Below are 20,064 nucleotides of genomic sequence, written 5' to 3' on the forward strand. Positions count from 1 at the left end.
CCTCATGCCTCATTAGAAGATCGGGGCGCTCACAAAGCTTCTTAGTCGGAGAGGCGCCGTGGTCGCTTTCGGCTTAACCTTCATCTCTGCTCCGACCATGAACGCTGGAAGAGTCTCACTGGTTTGGATTACGGTGCGAGTTTCCTTCCCAGAGAATATTAGAGGAAATTCTGTGGTCCTCTTTTATCAGACGATTTGTGCCTGAGTCAGATTGCGCAATAATCTAGATGATTCGAGGCGGCCGATGAGCTGAGCTCAGAAAGTCTTCCTAACATTCGCTCTCATGATCTGCGAGAAATCCTCGAAAACTCATTCGATGCCCTGGCAGCGTAGACGCGTGCAACAGTTTGAAGAGGGCATTCCGCAGCCGATCAGCCTACGCTCAGACTCAATTTCCGGGAGTTCGGACTCTGAGTTTCAATCGGTCGAGGACATCGAGCGCTTGAAATCCGTCGAAAATCGCTACAAGCAGGCGAGCCACTTAGGTCTCATATGCTAATCCATTCAGAGTCGAGTGGCCGCTTGTCGCTCATGCAATCAAAGGAAAGTCGACCCCACGACTGCGGACATTTCTATTCGTAGATTTATCTATCCCTTCGCAATTCAAATGAGGTTTGGGGCGACTCGATGCGAGTCTTCAGGCCCGATTCTCTCGTGAGAGGTGAAGAAGATGCGTCATGGAAAGAATTCATTCCGGACGGTTACATTTGCAGCCGCGTTCTTTCCAATCGATTGTACTCCGCATAATTGCTCGGTGAAGAAGGTGAATGCGTAGTGCCTCAGGCGCTCAAATTCGCTGGAGTTTTCGCTATCGGATCCGTCCGACGTTTCGCGAGACTTGTTCGTTTAATAGAATTCGGGGCCTGATTTCCCGAAATGAGTAATTCCCTGAGCTTGAATAATTGAGTCTGGAGTGCTCTATCGGAAGGAGGCTCCCAGCCACTGATATTCCTCGTTTGAAACCCGGGCGTCTGAATGAGATAACCGATTTCGAAGCCACCGCAATTCGAGCTTTGCGAGAGGGTGCTGAAAGAGTACATGCCCGAATATACCGGGAGGGGTTCTATTTGCGTCTTTGAAAACCTGAAAGACAGCGCGGAACTCATGCTTCATTAGCTACTTGTAGTAAACGACTCGAAGGTAGACCGCGGTCGCGTTCACTGTGACTTTCGAATTAGCAACTCTCAGCCAACGATTTTGGAGGCTCGATCCCGAAGCCTACGCCTCGAAGAAGGAAGCGAACTCGAAATGGAGTAACTAGATTCCTCCGGAGCTATGTTTTCAATCGCAGAATTCCACGGGATATTCGCCACTGTGAATACGGCCAGAATATCCGATTTGGCGGAGGAAGAGAGTGCTTTCGGGGAAAGCGATGCAGAATCCAGTGAGGGATAGTCGGGACGGGTTTACATACATACTACTACATACCTATGTATATATTCACATAAATCTCTTCTCTCATGACGAATATGAGAATGAAACCGAAAAGGAATGCCTACATGGTCCCTTCTCCGCGAGCGTGTAATGATCGAGTCCCCAGAGCCGAATCGTGGGGAGTATCGAGAGAACTGGAAATAAACAAATGATTTATCAAGTTTTCTTTCACGAAGGCAATCCTCCACAGTGTGGTCCCGATTCGCCGATTCCCTTGCACTCCTTTCACGGCCCTGGGGAGATTATTCTAAGGATTCTACCGATGTGGGGGTTCGTCGGCTACAACCTGGAGGGATTATTTTGGCAGATAAGTCTCCGAGGACCCCTCGCCCCCGCGACCACATTCTTGGCACCGGGGCACCGAGACCAGTCGGCACTCTTAAGAGAACAGGACTTGATGGTGGGAAGCAGCTCCTGGACATATGTATGTATATCTCACAATTATCGACGTGAACTCAGCATTGGTACAATTTATTCTTCATTGGGACGAAGAAGGATACCGACGTGCCCACATGCCACGGAAAGGGATTTCTGAATCTCAAATGCGCTGTCTCCGAGTCAGCAGATTGCGCATGAGAACGTCAACTGTGCGAAGACGCTCAGCTACCGAGCATCCTTCCAAGCGGGAGACTTGAGTCTCGATCGATAAGGAGTTTCCCGGGAGCATATGGTTAGAGGATTTACAAGGTTACTCCAACAGTCAGAAAACGATGAATTCGTGATTACTCAACTCACGAATGGTTAGGTTCAGATTCGGACCGTGTATGATCGAGGTGTTCCTCGACCTCGAGGCCCTCCACCTGTGCGGAGCACATGCCATTCATTCGCATCACCTCTGAATAATAAGGGTCGAGTCGACTGCCTGCTGCCATCATCCTCCGATCGCCTTCATCCCTGAGGACCATAACGGGAGCTACTCAAGTATTTAGTATTTTCAAGCCTCAAGTATTTAGGCAGTGAAATGATGACCCCCGATAAAGCACAAAATATGCCTTGGAGGACGCTTCCGTCGCTTCGGAATAGTCAAAGCAAACATTGATCGCTACCTATGAAAAACTTTCCGGGGTTCATCCAGCTTCAGATCTTATCGAAACTGAGGGATCCCTACCAGATCCCCAGCTTCGAGTCCCGCCAAGGCTTCCCGCTCCGAATGACATTGCCAGCGAGCGGTCTTGCGAAGACAGCAAACTCCGGCGGTTGACATCAACGGAAATATTCTTTAGTTTTCCGGGAGCCTGGCTCATTTTTCCACACGATGGCGATTCGCGTGGCTTCGATTCCTGACGCCGCGCCGGCTGAATAGGCGGGTCCCGGCCCCGGCTCTCCCGGACACTGCTGCTTTCTGGGATCCTTGGCAAAGATGCCATAGGCGGCAGTCAGGGGTTTGAGCCTTAGCTGAGGAGTCGAGCTCGGGAACGTTGACCTCCCTCTTCCGACATACGCAAAGGGCCACCGAAGGACCTCAATCCAATGATGGATCTCCTGAACGATATGGGGAAGGGAGATATTTCGGGAAAGATGAATGAGCATTCGGAAGCGGATGTCAACTCGCTCGGGAACCGGTCCCACGCTATATGAGTATCAGGAAGGAAAGGTGACGTCCGGATTCTGCCTCGAGCCTCTGCGTCGTTTGGAATGTTGAGTCGAAGCAGACATGAACATCCCAGATGCCGACTATGGAATTCACCGTGCGCCATTCAGATTGATACGACCTATTATAGCATAAATGAATCAGTATAAATGTACCATCGCCATAACGATAGACGAAGATCCCGAGGAAACCTCGGAGCGATCCTCTGCAGGTCCCGGAATGAAGCTACGAAGCTATTTACGCTAATAAAGCTATTTCACCACCCGCGAAAACGTAATACAGGCATGGAGGAGATAGACTTTATTTTCATTCTTTGTTCATTGCAGCCTGGATTTAAACGTACGATGAGTGAGTCGGCGAATTCGTTCCTGAAAACGATCTATAGATCCCGTGAGCTCACACTCCGCGCAGTATGAACCACGACCCGACTCTCGTCCTTCCCAGGATACGAGTAGACTTTTCGAAATTCGCCACCCGTGGAAAGAGAGTTGGAAAAGGCAAAAGCCGGGAACCATCAGCAGCGCACTCGCCAGTGAAACTTCGAACTTCCGAGCTCGCTCACGTTGCAGAGATTCTCTAGTATCGCTGAATAAGTCTCTCACTTTTGTCAGAAGTCAGAAAACTCAGCAATGTTCCTATCGATCCATGCTCCGGCGAAGTCCGCGCTCGCCTGAAGCTCCTGCCGCGACCGAATATAAAACTTCGCCCCACCATACCGAATGTCCCTTTTATTGGGACCCAAAGGGGGCTCGACGTGACTCTGTTCACAACCATAGTCTCTACGTAATCTCTAATTAATTTCCTAGGAGACCGTTAGCTCATCAAAAGTGAAATAGCTTTCCACCCGGTTGCGTGAGGATGAGATGGTCATCCAGATCTGTGATCATGTAAATTATTCCTCATGTTCAAGCTCGCTCTCGCGGAAATCAGGATAGCCCTGATTGGAGCTATCGAAAGACGTGCGTATGCATTATCCGTTCCGATCGGGGGAAGCGGGTGAAGGAGGAAGCTTCCTGAGGTGATTCAATCGGTTGTCTCCTCACCGATCGGCTGCAATAGAGGGAGTTTCCGACGGAGAGGATATTTATATGACAAGGTATGGATCGTGGTGAGCTTCTGGAGCCTCAGACTCGTTGCATCTCGAAGATATATAACCCTATTGAGTCCTCGTAATCCGTGTCCTGATGATCTCATCATCTCAATCTTCGAAACACAGCCTATCGCTTGGCAATGAGGCGGTTGACGAGCTCTGAGCCAGACGAGGGTATCTGGGCGGCTCGGTGTCATGATTTGCTTGTAAGTTCTCAGTTTACCGTGTTTTTGTTTTGTAAAATTGATTCGACACATTGCGCCTACTATCTTCCTAGATCGATGATCTTTCTGAGTGGCGGGCGTATATATTTTTGCATATTGGGCTTGCTCGAGGCGGCTCCCGGAAAACCGAGATGAGTACTATCCTTCTGCGCAAAGCGATGCTCCTCTTCTTCCTCTCCCTCGTGTTTATGGTTGTCGACTCTCGAATGCTCTAGGCTCCTTGCGTCGCATCGCCGCCTATTGAGTCCTGGATTGGTGCTGCGGCTTCTGTCGAGTTTGTTCCACTGGCTGACTAGATGCAATCTCTTCTACAGGATTGAGAAGCTTCGCTCTTGCTCCTTCTCCCTCATTCATTCGCTGTATTGGCTGAGCAGGGCCTTCCGGATCCAGGGGTCTGTTTTGAAGCCTTCACAAAACTCTTCTCGAGATATCCGAGCGTCGGAATCCGAGTCTAGTTTTGCGAACAGCTGGTCGACCCTTCGAGACGGATCACCGTCCATAGTTTTACCTGAAAGGGTGGTCAGAACCGATTAGCTTGATGGCTTCTCGACAAATTGAGTCGATCAGGATTCCGAGAAATCCGGGGGCCGAACTAGAGGACGTTGTGATCAATCGGAGCCCAGCGTAGAATCCGGACGACTCTCAGCCGGGGAAATAGCCGTGATTCCGGCGGTACCCAGCGGAAGCCTCGGGCGGCTTCCGTTCTTTCCACTGGGCACCGCTCGATTCCTCTGACCTTATCCAGCGCTCCCCGTAGTTATATTCATCCGTCAGGGAAGAGATCAGCATCAATTATTCATGAGGGCATACGGAATGATCACTTTCACGTCATGACGACCGCTTCACTCAACATTTGCACGAAACGAGTTAGTCAACATCTTTATGGGAATTCTCCTCGGCGTCGTCATTCTCTGCGGTGCTGCCGTCGATGACAGTGGCTTCCCGTTGAGTGGGAGACATCGTCACAGACCTCCAAGGCCGACCGGGTTCCATTAGTAAACGACTCGTTTACAGAAATGTCACGCTTCGGAGGATCCACGCTCAGAAGGGCACACGCGAGCACTCGTTCGCCCATCCGTTGGATCGTCGGACGGTAAACGACCCAGGTACACCTATGACCACGTTTACCAACGAACTCGATACAGTCTCGAATGATCTCAATCGAGATTTTCCAATCGAGTTTCCCTTCAAGAAAGACCGTGCATCGTGCCGCATCAAGGCTCGAACACCAATTACGTGGTCTCAGATATTCCTGGCGAAATTCGCCCTCATTTGCTCATAGCGGGTATCAGCGAACGCTTCCGCTCGTGCAACGCCACAGCGTTCCGTTTTCGTGGAAACCTCATGGGTCGCTCCGCGAGGAATCACTCTCCAAAGGGATCCACTGACGCCCCACGAATCACTAGAAATTGATCACAAGTCCTCGGTACAGGTCTGAGAAATACTTGTTATAGGAAGTCCCATCGATTGCACGGTTCTGGGGGTTTTCAGTTGGGCGAAAGGTCGTGGGAAGACAGGCCGACGAAATAGGTACCCCAATCGAGAAGTGGTCCGACTATATTCGAAACTCACCATGCAGGACGTAGATTGCTGTGACGATGTCAAGCATTTCGGCTCTGGTAACGAACCCGTCATTGTCAATGTCGTACAGATCGAAGGCCCAGTTGAGTTTCTCGTCGATTGAGCCCTTAGTTGTGATGGAAATGGCTTTGATGAACTCTTTGAAAGTTATAACCCCGTTCTGAAAAAGAAATGGATATACATAAGAGACGAGTCGTTTATAGACAAACTTATCAATCTGTTCGCGAGCCTTGCTCGGGACAATCAGCAGGCGAATCATCTCTCGGGAGAGCTCTTGTTTGAAACTCTTAAACCGGCGCTCTCAGGTATCCTGATTGCACTGTGGGATATCATCGACTCCAGCAGCTTGTCGATACAGGGCATGAGCCCATCCACGTATCGCCCATTTTCGTGATTTGCGAGCCGGATCGCTCAGACGCGATCATCCGGCCCCCTTCGATATGGCCTGCTTCGTTGCAAGCGAGTCCCGAAGCCTATTCATTCATTCTTGGCCGCTGCCTCAACCTGATGTTCCCTCAGGGCAATATTGATGACCTCCACGATCTACGTGTCGACAGAATCAAGAAGTGCTGGAGGCTCCGAGACGAAACATCCAAATCTACTCCGGATGGATAAGATCAGAGCGACTGAGTTGGTGTACATGATGAATGATCAACCGCCACCGACTCGCGCCTCAAGCCTTTGAAGGGTGCTACACTCGTTGCTCTGGACCCTTTTTCCTGAGTTCTCTCGGGCTCCGTGACGCCGAAGGTGAAGATTTATTCGCGGGGCACTTGAGGATATTTGAGCGGATATAGCCGAGCATCGACTAGAAAGCCGGTAGGACTCGTTAGCTGGCTCACAAACAAGGAATTGAAATGGGACCGAGCTGCGCAATCCAATTTTGCGGCGAGTATAAGCTTCGCGGTAGGGGGAACCTCGGATCATAATCCACCTGATACGAAGCTGTCCTCATCACCCTGATGGCCAGGCGCATTCTGCGGGAAGGGTCGTCCTGCTTACCTTGTCTTCGTCGAACACGTTGAATATGTAGTCCACGAATTTCGTTTTGTCTCCCGTGGGGAAGAACTGCCCGTAAAGCTTTGCGAATTCGTCCTTGGTCATCTCGCCATTTGGGCAATCTTTCACGAATTCCTGATACCTTTAAACGAAAAAATCACATTAGTACTCGCTATTGTGGAGTCAGGTGTAGCCGGAGAAATTTCATTCAGTATCAGTCAGCTCCTGACACAACGTCTGAGGTCTATCAAGCCTAAGCCTGGCGGGAGATCGCGACGGTGCTCAACGACGCGATTTTCGCATCATTCAGGGACTGAACAATCGAGTTTCGTTTACGCCGTCAACCTCTGTCGTTCTTATCGCGAGTGAACTTATCGAGACAACGGTTGCTTAAGTGAGCGTATAATTGGATTAGTTCTCCCTCGTCGGGTTTCTCTCTCGGAGAACTACGCATGACCCGAACCGTGCAAGAACATCATTGTCCCATGCTATTGAAGCCTGTCATCACGTCACAGTCGATTGATTCCGAGAAATTTCGAGCGAAATCTTCTGGAGACGATTCGACCCCTGTGAACTCGCGACTCGAAGTATCACAATGGAGTTGAGCGAGTTCATTCGGACGCTGTAATGCACAATCGACGAGCACGTTTCCGCTTATGCATCGAGGCAAAGAACTTCGTACTTCGTGAGCCCACGAGCGCTTTCCTGTTCCGGAGAGGAGGCCCATCATCCATGATTTCTGGATTCCTGGTCCCACTGAACCGTATTCGTGGCGCTAGTCAAACTCGCTGAGCGACCCGCTGCCTCACACGACCAAATCCCTAGGCTATTCAAAATTTGGGTTGTTATTCTGTCGGAGGTCCCCGTGACGTGGAGCACGTTCACAGATTCCTGCGCACCGGGGCCACTCTATGGCTCCAACCCCGCAAGCCACCCGACAGCTACTGCGGGCGAAAGCGTACTGACTCTGGGAGCGGCTTTGCGACAAAGAGCTCCGAACCCCGTACATCAGAATTTGGATCGAGATAGAGCAGTATCCGCGGGGTGGGCGTCGGATCTTGCGAGAATAGCGATTCCCGAAATATTTACTTCCGAGCTTCCTTTGAATCTTTGATTTTCGACGCGTGGAAGAAGGATTGTAATTAGGCACCGTGAAAAACTCGAGCGGTACGTGGCCTGCCGCTATCCGATAAGAATGGCTGAAAGGCCCTGAAGCGGAAACTGGCTCACGAAATTCTCCAATTAATTGCTTGGCATATTGTGTGGCTCGACCAATTATTGCATCCGCGAGAGTTTGGGTCGATTCCGTATTGAGACCCTTCGAACGCCCGTTGGCAGGAAAACGCCAGCCTCATTCCGGAAGATCGATGGTTGTCTTTTTTCTCGATTTTGCGAGCTCGGCTTCCAGTGACGCTATAACTAGAGGACCTCGATCGATTCACTCTTTTTGCCTCTTCATCGAGCCCTCTGCGACTGGTAAGAGTCTTCAATTAATTGAGTCAGGGCAACGGAAGCGACAGAGCTCTGTGGTCTGCACGGTAGGACGAGCTCATCTCGGGCGAGGCGATGGTCCGTGTTCCGAGTGCTTTGATTGACATTTCTTACTCCCGGTGACGTATGGCTCCATATTGAAGCTGCTAGACTAGCGGGTAGTCGTTTCGGCGCGGGTAATCTGTTCATAGGTCAAAACTCACGAGCGTATCTGCATTCACCGTAATAGTGGCTAGGGCAACAGCGGCAAGCAAGTACGTGATGTTGCTCGCCGAGAAAGCGAAAGAGAGTGGCCAGCAGGCTCACGCCGAACGGACCCCACATCCCCCCGCCCTCAGACGCCACCCGTATAGTCCGCCACGCTCCTTGTTGGAGCGATTCGCACTTGAAGCTAGCTGGCACCGAGCCATCGCGGAGCACATACCGTCCAGGGGCCGAAATCGCTATTGACCGCAAATTGTATCAACGCACATATTGACGCAGCAATATTTCCCCGGGGAAGCCATTGAATGTGTCCGGAGATAGGATTCTTCGGTCGCCGTATATAATTCAGAGGAACCGTGGATCGGGGGTCAGAACATGCTTTCTAATTCAGAGGAATGCTCAAATTTTGGTAGGCTTGGCCGTGATTTAGCGGCGATCTGAAGCTTGCTACCGCGGCGGGGAGCGAATGACGGATATTCACCGGCAGCATGCAGAGGGCCCTCGACGTGTCATTCCGCACGTAGCGGCGAGGCATCAGGGTGACGCCTCGAGGGGAGGCGTGGGAAAGATATGATCTTTCGGCAAGTCGGAACGAGGCATCTCATCCCGGACGGATCGACCGCGGAAATCTCCCTCATTCACAAGTCGACGCCGAGGTGAGACAAGCCGAGGAGGTCTTGAGGGGTCTCCGGGAGGCGGCGATCGTGTTTCCCAGAGGAAAATCCGGGAGCCCCGTCCCGCTCATCTTGCCCTGATTGCATCTCTGCCGATTGGAACTCGCTTTTTGCGAAATCTTCCTGGAGCTTCGCGAAAACATTGTGCTCGAGAAGCCGAGGTCTAATGCCGTGTGTTCGGTTCGCAACCGTCGAACGGTAGATGTTTGTCTCCACTCTCATTTGGGAGTGAGGAAAGAGAGCGGAATGAGGTCGAGGGAAGCAATCTGCTAAGAGCCTCAACTTCCCGGAGATACAATACGCGGCGGCCTGTTTAGCGTATACGATCGTCGCCATTCAGTCGCAAACGGGGTACTCCGGCGAACATCCCCTGTTCACGAGATTCTTCCGAGAGAGCATCCTGAGTATACAATTTAGACGTCAGGGGGCGGCGCGGCGTCTCACGCCTGTCACTCCCATACTGCTAATTCTCACTCGTCTGGCGGGAAGCTGGTCGACTCGCCAGCGCGGTAGAACAGGCAAGGTCTCTTAACGACAGCGAAACTTCCGGCCGCTCCGCCTTGCTGGCAAGTGTTGGCGTTCGGGACGCTTGCCAAGTCGCAAATCACTGACAGCTGCGTTTTCTTGTTCAAAACAGAGCGTCTCCTGCAGTCGGCAGAGCTCAACTTTACTGAATCCACGTGGAGGTTCGCCCATCTGCAGCTGACTTATTGCCGCGCATTCACGAAGTTTTTCACTTCTCTGCATTTTTCGCCCCCTCCGCCCTTTCGGAAGGAACTTATTCCACCAAACTTTCCGCGGCGTTCCGCTTGAATAGGATCGGTGACGTTCGGGTCCTCGGAGCTCCCTGGACTCGGAATACTCGACTCGGCGAATATCGAAGACTTTTGAAGATCTCCAGGCTCCCATTTTGGGCCCTGTGTGCTTCCTCGCGGGGAATAGTCGATATGGGGAGCGGTCGGAGAGACGGCAGCCAGAGGAATGTCGTAGACTAGTCCGGCAATGAGATCTTGCGAAATCGCGAAGAGCGAGGGGGTGAGGCTTGATTGAACTCGAGAGCCACGGATCCTGAACTCGAATAGGTACATAATTCATTCTTTGCTCAAAACCTTGACCCATCTTGAGGAGCCAACTGCGGAAACGGATCAAGGAATCAAGGGGAGACGTCCTTACCCCTCCGTTTATGCCCGATCCAGCCATACCACTCCCCCCAAGCCCCCTTACGGTCTTCCAGCTCCGAGCATTATCCTATCTAGTCTACTACGAGCAGAATTCCTCGTTTTCCAGGTGTCGTGCAACGGAGATAACATTATCAGAGCTAGGCAATCGTCCCCATCAGTTCTCCGGATCACGCGAATGATATCGGTTGCTCCCGGCCGTTGACGCTCGTTTCGTTTTCTCGGACATCTTACTCCAGAGTCGGCATTAGTTATGTCCTAAGGTCTAGATTCTCGAATTCTCCTGGACTTTCCGAATCGACTTTCGGTCGGCTAGGTTTCGGGACTTCGGGACTTCATTTTCTATGCTTCTGAGCGGCGTATGGGTATTAGGGGAGAGATTGTTCCTGCTCTGGATGCCGGAAAACGTCCGTATTTGGAGGTATGATGGATCGCATCGTCAACGAGATTGTCCTTGACGAAAACCTCGAGATTCAATCCATCCCGCGCACTCGATTGCGGTCGCGCCGACCGATTCCTGGATAAAGGCGGCTACGACTTTGCCTCGGCTGCCAATCCATTGATGGGGGCGCCGCGAATTCCGGCGAAACTCATACGCCAGTATTCGGTGTAAGCAATCTTGATGTCATTGTAGAAATTTTGTAGTGGGTACTCGACTTCGTTCTGGTCATTTATAAAGGTTCTGGATGGAATAGGTCAGAGTCAGCTGCTGTTTGCGGCTGTTTCGGCCTTCTGTCAGATTTCCCTTGGAAAAAACCGCGGTGAGCACTGTGGACACTCGACGCGTGGTCGAGCTGATTCGCCACTGGTCCCCTTCAATGTTCGCCCGGGCGGAGCTTCGGCAGCCAAGGTGACGCTGTTCTCTGCCAGCCGATGCCGCGTCGATGAACGCCGTCTTTCCGCAAGCGCGCGACTTTTGTACCCACGTCAGCAGGGGACTCGCTGCCCGGCTTCGCTTCAATGCCATGGATCATGTATGTGTATGTAAGTACGAAGGTAGGTATATGATTCCATTGATTCGATCTCGCTAGAAGCTCCTCGCCGCAGCGACTTCCGGAAGAATCCGGAAAATCCCCTTTTGATCACGTGGACACCGAACGAGGACTGGACGGATGCATGACCATAAGGATGGATGTGAGTTCTCGCTCGATAAACCATATCATCGAACTTCTACGCTACTATGGGTCCCTGAATCCGGGACCCGGAACATACATATTCTGCGGCCGGTCACGTTCTAGAGGGAAAAGGACCCTTCCGATCCGCTCCGACTGACGCACACGTCAGTCCACGCATATCCGATGGTCGCATACCGCTCATTCTGCGCGAAAATCTCCGGACTTGTGCTCATCGGATAAGCTTTGGAAGTTGGCCGCGAAGATGATGAGGCGAAAAGCTCGGGGCCACAAAAATAAACCTAGTACATAGTTCGAATCGGTGCACCGAGAATCAAAACCTCGAAATTAAGCGTGAACCATGTACCAATGATGAGGCGTATGTTCCCCGTGGACGTCGTCCACAACAGAACTTGGTTGAAATGAACTGAGAATCCACTCCCAAGTCTCGATTCTCCGAACCTCCATTGCTCATTTTGTCCCGGGACCAAAGATATCACAGGTTTTGCCTCGAGATGAGTTGAGATCGAGTTGCTTCCTTGAATCTCTTTGACGCTGCGAACTTTCTCGGAATTCGAGCTCTGTGCTTCACTCGAGCCGAAAGCTGACACCACCACAAAGCTCATGATTATCACTCACGGAGAACGTGCGCTCTCGGCGTGGTGATGTCCGAAGCGAAGAGGCTCCCTCGACGGAGCTCCCATCCCTCGATTCAGTAATTTGCACAGGAGGAACGATCGAGGCGAGCATACTGAGGTCCGATATGAGACATTTTTCCGGCTGTCTTCCCCTTTCAGCAGACAATAGAGCCCAGTTGAGAGTCGCACCCGTGTTCTCCGGCTGATGAATGGCGTGCTCTGTCCAGCGATGAATTCGACAAAAGAGTAGTCGCGACGATCATACAGTGGCTCCGAAGTCGATTCCACGCGGTCTAAATACTACAAACCGCTACCGATATGAATTCTATGCGATGTGGATCGGCAAGCTGTTCTTTTCCTGCGAGCCGACCGGAGGTCGCCGGGAAGACCTCCACGGTCGATGCGTCGAATCTATGCATACATGTCAAAGCTCTGGACGTTGGACGGCGGAATCTCAAGGAGGAATCTGATGGAGCGATCTACGAGGATGAATGAGAGTCGATCGTCTCTGGGTGCTCACGAAATCACCGTTCGTGTAAGACGCACGGGCTCAGGCGAGAAATACTCTCAGAGCCCTCCGAAACAGTTACAGTACATCGACCTTGCCCCTCAAGGCCGTTTCCACGGAGAGATGCAGCGTTATTCCGAAACTAGGATCTTTGAGCAAACCGGAGGCCCGGAGAAGGAGCATCACGCTGTCGGTGGTCCTGCGAAAGACTCGGAATCACCTCAGAGAACGGGTTGAAGCTGGCTCAGAAGAAACTTCATCGGGATAAGGAATTCGTTTGGAAGCAATCGCGTTCATTCGTTCCTGGGAGAAAACTGCGAAGGAATTCGATGCTTCTCGCAGCTCGAACATTAACGCACACGAGGGCATCCTAACGCGATGAATCGTATGCGGTGAACGAAAGTTCCGTCATCGTAGCGCCGGCGGGCGCTCAAGGGATGCGAATCACCACGTGAATTCTCTGTGTCCGAGTGAGCTCGACTACTAGCCTACAGAACTCTAATGCAGCGGTGACCTGGAGATCGGAATAATATGATCAGAACATAAATGAGAGAAAGACTTCACTCCTTAGTAGGATCCCACACAGGATATTCGTATCATATCGCCTCGCTTCAGATATGTGTGTGTATTAAGGGGCTTCAACAGAGGTGGACAAAGCAGGCTTCATCACCGGTGTTCAGCGTACTTATGCACATCCTGGGTCGCACACATGGCTGCCCAGCTGTTGTCCCAAGACAAACATTATTAATAATAATTATAAGCGGGATGAATAAGAGACTCAAGAAGTGTCCCGAACACACCCGGGAGGCCCCGCGCGTCATGCATATGTATATGACCTCGTTAGTGGCAGAAGACCTGTCCTCTCATACGGAATTCGAGCCGTGCTCGTGAGAATTACTCCCCGCGAATTTTTCCTCGCAGATAGACCGGATGTCCTCTCTGAATTACATCGACTCTCCAGCGTCCGCGGCTCGATTTTGTGAAGTCCTGACTTCTCACATCGGAGTGAGCTCAGGACCCTCATCGAGTACGACGCGCCCAGCGTTTGCCGCGAATCTCCAGGGGATAGCCTCGACCACAACGATTATACTCTGGAGACCGCCTCTCGATAATTGCTCGGGACCAATGTCCACAACGCGAAGTCGCAGTATCTGGAACCGCATGGCGATCAGAATCTAATATTGAGATTTGAGCCACCGGGAGTGACACATCCAGGAAACCTCCGCTCAACCCGTTCTGCGAAGCCGTTCGCCGGTCGAAGATTTCGGCATCCGAAAACCGAGTTCCCATTTCGGAGCTGAGTATTCTGATTCGCGGCATGATTCTAGCCAATAGGCCCTAATATCGCTCACCAGGAAACCAGACTTCGGCAGAAGAGCTCGGAATTCGTCCCTTCTCCGGAACGGACTTCAGGGTCTGAGGTGGACTTCCCGAAGGAAAAAAGTTCGTCATCCGTCAAGTTCGGCTAGCAAGGAATCAGCCGTGGTCTTGACGTTTTCGGCAGATAAACTTCAACCCCTAATTCGTGCTGACATCTGAGCTGACCCCAATGCCAGACCTTTAGACTCGAAGACTGCGACGGGTGAGTCTACGGGACCGAGGTGATGCGGCCCCAGGCTCCCAGCTGATGTGAGATTCAATCCGCCCCTATTTCGGTGTCTCAATCAGCAACATTTGGGGACCATGACCTTTCGTCGCGCACAGGGCCTTTTTTTTTGGAATGAGCAGGCATTCATCCCAATTAAGTGTCATGGATGTAAATCAATGCGAATAGGTACTCACCATCTCTGTAGCTGTTTACTGTCGACTGAAACGAACGGAGAGATCATTAGAATTGTGACGGATTCCCAGAGAGTCCTCGTTTGGTTCTGTCTCGCATCGAGGAAACTCCTCGATCAGAGGCCATCAGCGACCACACCAGAGCCACTCAGAAGCTTGTGCAGTCTCAGTACTCTAATAGAGGATCGATTGTTCTTGAGTAAGTCGCGAATATTTTGAGTTTCGCGAGAGGACTTCCTCAATTATTGACTCACACTCACGAAAATCCATCGGTAGACTGGTCAGCTGAACGCATAGCTCTTACAGAGTCCAGCCGAGCGAGTCAGTGCTCCGTTGGAAACGACATTTTCCTTGATTGAGCCGTGACGTGCAAGCATAGCCGAGTCGAAATCGGGAAAATTTCTCCTATTTGTGATTCTTATTTGATGACCGCATTGACGTATATGCAAACAAAGAACATCCACGTCAGGAGACGTGGATGTCTTTCCAAAGTCAATATCTATGAGGCGGGCGGAGCTGCCCGCCAAGATCGCCGCCCACCTGGAGTGGAATCCTACCCGAACGGAGGGAAATTTCTAGCGGCTTCCCACACGCACGTATGAATTCATCGACGAGGCACGTCATGAGCACAGTCAGCACTGCATAGCTGAAGAGCTGGAGTGATTCCGCTCTGGTACTTTGCACAAAGAAGAGCATTCCTGTATTGATGCTTATCGGCGCGTGGTCGTCTTTCTCGAACTTGATGAAAGTGCGGATCGCTCCTTCCGAATCGAGCATCGGTTCTGAGGAACTCTCTCTCAGTTTTGTATCATCATGTCGTCAATTCTATATTCCGTCCCCCTTCTCACGCTCAATGGCCGCGCGGACCAATCGTAGTATGCCATGGCCTAGACCCGGTGCTCGGACTAAATCACCTTTTATTCCTTGGAATCGCCCGGAAAACGCAAGAATCCAGCTGCCTGCCCTCCAGAGCCTCCGCTAAGTGCGCGACCGAGATCCGGGTCCGCGTATCCCAAAGGTACCCCGGGTCGCAGTGACAGACGATAGAAAATGAGATTACGGTGAAGGATGTCGGTCGCAGTATCGATGCATCACAGTGAACCCGAGGCGTCGCGGTTCGAGTTTGGAGAGGAGGAGACAGGAAACTCGCCTAGGACTTATCTCGGTTTGAAGAGGTATTCTCAACCTCTAACGGTCCTATGAATATGTCCGATAAGCAACCGCATCGACTAGTCGGAGCGCGCGAGACCGCGAATGTCGAAACTGATAAAGCTGTCTTGATATCTATTCCGGATCCTTCATGGAACTATGCACGGCTGCTCTTCAGATGTTTTCGATTGAAGCTATTTCAGGTGATCGAGAAAAGTAAATCGCATTCCGAGACTTTATCTCGTTGATGGAACGCGCAGCGAACGTTGAACACCAAACAATTCACTCTTTTTCCTCTTGAAGGAAAAATCAGCTGCCAACTAGGCGGAATGACACATCGTCGTCTTCCGTTGCCGATCCTGGCGCAACTCTACATCGATCGAACTCGTTCTTCCAATGACCTCGTAACACCGATGCCCGCCGACCGAAAGAATCTCATCGAATGATCCGGTTTCCTCCTCCACTGTATCGATGTCTCTACGCGTCAAGCGAGAGAACCGCTGCATCGATCATCCGTATGGGCATATTCTGATTCCTCCAATACCTGGTGCACTGGTGCCCAGACCCCGCCTGCTGGGGAAAATTTCGACCCGTGAAGCTTCTCGCAGGCGATAGGATGTATTTGCATGAATCAACTCGCAGAGCTCCCGAGGTTGATTCTGGGCTCCTCGAGCGAGCCATATTTCCCTAGAGCGTCTACAGCTTTCATGGCGGGATTGAAGCTTCTTCCTCTGAGGGAATCGAAACTCGAATCTTAAGATGTCCGAGATCTCCATGTTTTCCATGCTGCAACCAAAGTTTCCGAACCGCCTCGTCTTTGCGTGAATTGCAACAGGAGAGTCAGGGATGAATCTTCAGACTCAACACAGAAGATACTTTTTTTCCTTTTCTTTTTCTCGGGATCGTCCAAAGTATACGTGTTCGCGCGGCCGGTGGACAGAGTGCACTTCGTCGGAGTTGGATCCGATAGAGCTCGAGGCCGAAGCATTGACTGGGTCCTGCACGGATGTCCTCTCCGCCTACGAGGAATCCACGGCGCGCGACCAGGTTCTCTCAAAACCTCGCGATGGAATGGCAGTATTTTCCACTGTTCTAAACAACTCCAGCGCGAAGTCGGGAAGCTGTCCATTCGCTTCTAGGTGTCACGAAATGCGCACTGTCGATCATGCTGCCTACTGCGAACTCGTCTCTGGAATTTTTTTTTGGTCACGTGAGCCAACTTAGTCGAGCAGGGACGTCGACATTGTCACGCTTACGGTGCAGATATGAGGGAATGAAATCATGCGATCGATGGCTAGGTCAGGCGAGCTCCTAGCCCGCTTCGCGAGAGAGCGTTGGAGTGTGGATCTCGCCGTGCGGATATGTCTCGATTGAAGTTCCCGACTTCCGTCATGGCGGTCCGTAGTTTTCGACGAGATTCTCGCGTCGCGAAAAATCTTTCGTCTCTGGACCTTATGTCGCGACTTGTTTTCCTCATTCTGCTTCGAGTGACTCGACGCATACCGGAGAAACCTCGGGTTTCATTTTGGCATTCCCAGACAGAAGATTACTGTATCGGCGGGCAGGAGATTTTTTAAGCGAGCTCCTCTGTGGCCACCAATGGCCCTAAGAGTGAGGACTGGATCTTCCTGCGCCCAATCCGCTCCTTCCGCGGGCTGAAATGTCCAGTAAGACCGTCCCCTTGAATCCCAGCCGTGTTACTTGGATGGCAGTCGGGTGAATACTGGCTTCAAAGGGTCGTATCGACGGAGATCGAAAGTCAATACATGCTCCGTATCCAACCGGGGTCTGGGTCTCGCACTCAAGCGAATCGTGCTTCTTCGAAAACTCAACTCTCGAGATAGCGACCCATTCTCTGGAGGTGTACTATTAATAGCTTACAAACGTTGTGTAATCATATCCGATCGGGATTATGCCGTTGCGTGGAAACTCCACGTTAGCGGCTTCCAAAAAAGGAAACAGTGTGTCAAGATAACGCGCTGACTCGTCGCAAACTTGTCGATTCCGTAATCTTTCCACGCCAAGGTCATGCTGAGCGATAATTCTTGAAAGTGAGTTTACAAGTGAAACTCGTCAGCGGTCGTGACTCATCGGACGATCGAATGTTTGCCAGGATCCAGCGCCCTGCATCCGCTTGCCCGAAAATCTCGAATACGCATGAGCTCTCGAACGCCGCGCCGTGGAGTCGTAGCGGGTCGAAAGGTCCTCTCGGAGCCGCTTATCACTTGCAGTCTTCGCGATAATTCTCAAATGTGTTCCTCGCACTCTAGATCCACTCGAGCGGACGATTTCCGTCTCGTCGGTCTTCCAAGACCCTGACGACGGCATCGTTGAAACGAATTCGGAGACCACCCTGGGAACAGGTGCCGACTGAATTCCGAGTTCGGCATATGCGCACTTCCGACTGGGCTTTATGGGAAACCGCGTCATTCGAATCGAGGGACATAACCATCATCCCCCGGAATCCCTGGGATTACTCGCAGTTCAGTCCACGGAGATGTCTTGTCGATGCGCCAGGTTCTGAACTCTTTCCACCCAGATTCCCTGTGAGAAAAGTAGCGGAACGATGGCGAGTGATACGCTTGCAGTCTATGAATTGGAACTTCAATAGAGCTTCGCAGCGCTGGGTGTATAGTCTGCTCCGAGGTTTCATTCGATAGGCACCCCGAATGTCTCGAACAAAGCCTTTCGTCCCCGGATAATCTCGGATTCACGGTGCGGTAGCATTCGCTCGCTATCTCCGCCTCAGGGGCAATCGTAATCGATTCCCCAGAATCCCCAGAGGAAGCGAAGGTCAATAGCCCCGATAACCGAGCTCCCGACTGCAGACTCTGGAATTCCCTCCCTGTTTCGAACGAATATCCGGTGAAGGTCGGACTGCAACTTACGGCGACAGATAAGGGATATGATTCTTTCACAAAAAAGAGCAATGCTTCGAGATATTCTCATATGAGTTTCTCAGGATTTCGACTCTCCTTGTGTAATGAGTAATGAATCATGCTCATAATTTAGGAATGGGAGCCCGGTTTCGTGAAGGAGATGTCTTATCGACCGTCCAGATATTCGCTGACATGCAGCCGAAAAGAATATTCAGTCGGTACCAGAGATCCATGTGTTGATTCGCCTCGGACATCGAAAGAACTTTTTCGTCGAGGAGCGAATTTACCCGATCTCCGCCATTGGAATCGATCCTCTCTCTTGCCTTAGGCATTCCAGGCCGCATGAAGCGGGCTGAAGCAGCGTCTGGTTGGGGAGGATCTCCAGTCAGTCATGAATCACGCGTCAGGATGACGCGGGAGGGATCCGATCGGCGCGCACCTGTTTCAATCAATTCAATGAATCGCCTCGAGCTCGTCTTTCGAAAACATCTGATCATCTCGCTGCGGGAGGAATCTCTTCAATTTGGCGCGAAGTCATTCCCATTGAGCCCACCTGTCGGCTCCCGGCTCGAATGGATCCGCACCCCTTTCGAGAAGCAAAGCGGAGTCAACTGCTCGAGGTAATTCTCTGTCAACGGGACGCTCAGAAGAGAGGGCGTCGGAGCCCGAGCCTCTGAAACGCGGAGTCAGTGGAGCGGTTCCGCGATCGCCGTTCCGGGGCTCGAATTGCGATCAGGATGCGGAATCCCAATCACTTATCTTGCATCCGGAGTCACTCGACTGCATTCCGATCAAATAATTTCCAACCCTGTGATCGATTACGATGTTCAGCCTCGCTATGAGTTCTTCCTGAACGCTTCCCGGAAGCGGCGATTCCGGTGACTGGCAACTTCTGCACGGAGCGGGATTCAATTCCATTACTGAACCCCATAAGGACGTCAGATTTTGCATGAGCGAACAAATTTCATCCGATTTTCTGTTTGGTAAACTCACAGTAAGTTTGCGCTTCGAGCTCCCGAATATCGTCTCTTTTAAGTTTGCTGGCCCGCCGACCCATGAGAAGAACACGAGCAATGTCCATTTCCACCTATGGAGGGCACCACTACACCGAACGAACAGTTCCGCGCGTCACCAGCCCGACGAAAAGTCGTCGCAGTCCGCGCGTAATTCGCTTGTTGTCCGTATCTGGGCAAGCGAAAAGGGTTTGCCGTGGCTGCTGCTGCTGCTGCTGCTACTAATCCCGCACCTTTCACTGGATGCAATAGAGCCGGATCGACCGCCACTCTGAGGACATACCCGTCGTTCGGTCAGACTCATTCTGAAGTGGAGCTCGACTGTGCGCCGTACCCTCGCCTTGTTAGAGGGTGAGAGGCGTGAGGTTAGAGCTGCTATACCACGTCGGCGGTCGTCTCACCGTGCCGACCCTCGCGAAATACACTCATGGCGTAAGGCAATCAACACACCGTACCGTACGACGCCCTCGACTGACGTAAAGCGGAAACAATATCCACAGCTGTCGTGCAGCTGTGGAGT

General features: G+C 51.7%; 1 protein-coding gene across 1 annotated transcript; it reads right to left on the reverse strand.

Moving 5' to 3' along the window:
* Nucleotides 1–4,689: 4,689 nt before the first annotated feature.
* On the reverse strand, nt 4,690–19,612 carry LOC100902350 (neuronal calcium sensor 1). Its single transcript, XM_029110967.1, has 5 exons — nt 19,525–19,612; nt 14,507–14,531; nt 6,923–7,061; nt 5,912–6,080; nt 4,690–4,847 (listed from the first exon to the last, which is right to left on the reverse strand). Exons 1-5 carry the CDS (start codon nt 19,610–19,612, stop codon nt 4,690–4,692), a joined length of 579 nt encoding a protein of 192 aa, XP_028966800.1.
* Nucleotides 19,613–20,064: the final 452 nt, after the last annotated feature.

The sequence above is a fragment of the Galendromus occidentalis genome, unplaced genomic scaffold (genome assembly GCF_000255335.2).
Source record: "Galendromus occidentalis unplaced genomic scaffold, Mocc_1.1 scf7180000077183, whole genome shotgun sequence".
Taxonomy (NCBI): Eukaryota; Metazoa; Arthropoda; class Arachnida; order Mesostigmata; family Phytoseiidae; genus Galendromus; species Galendromus occidentalis.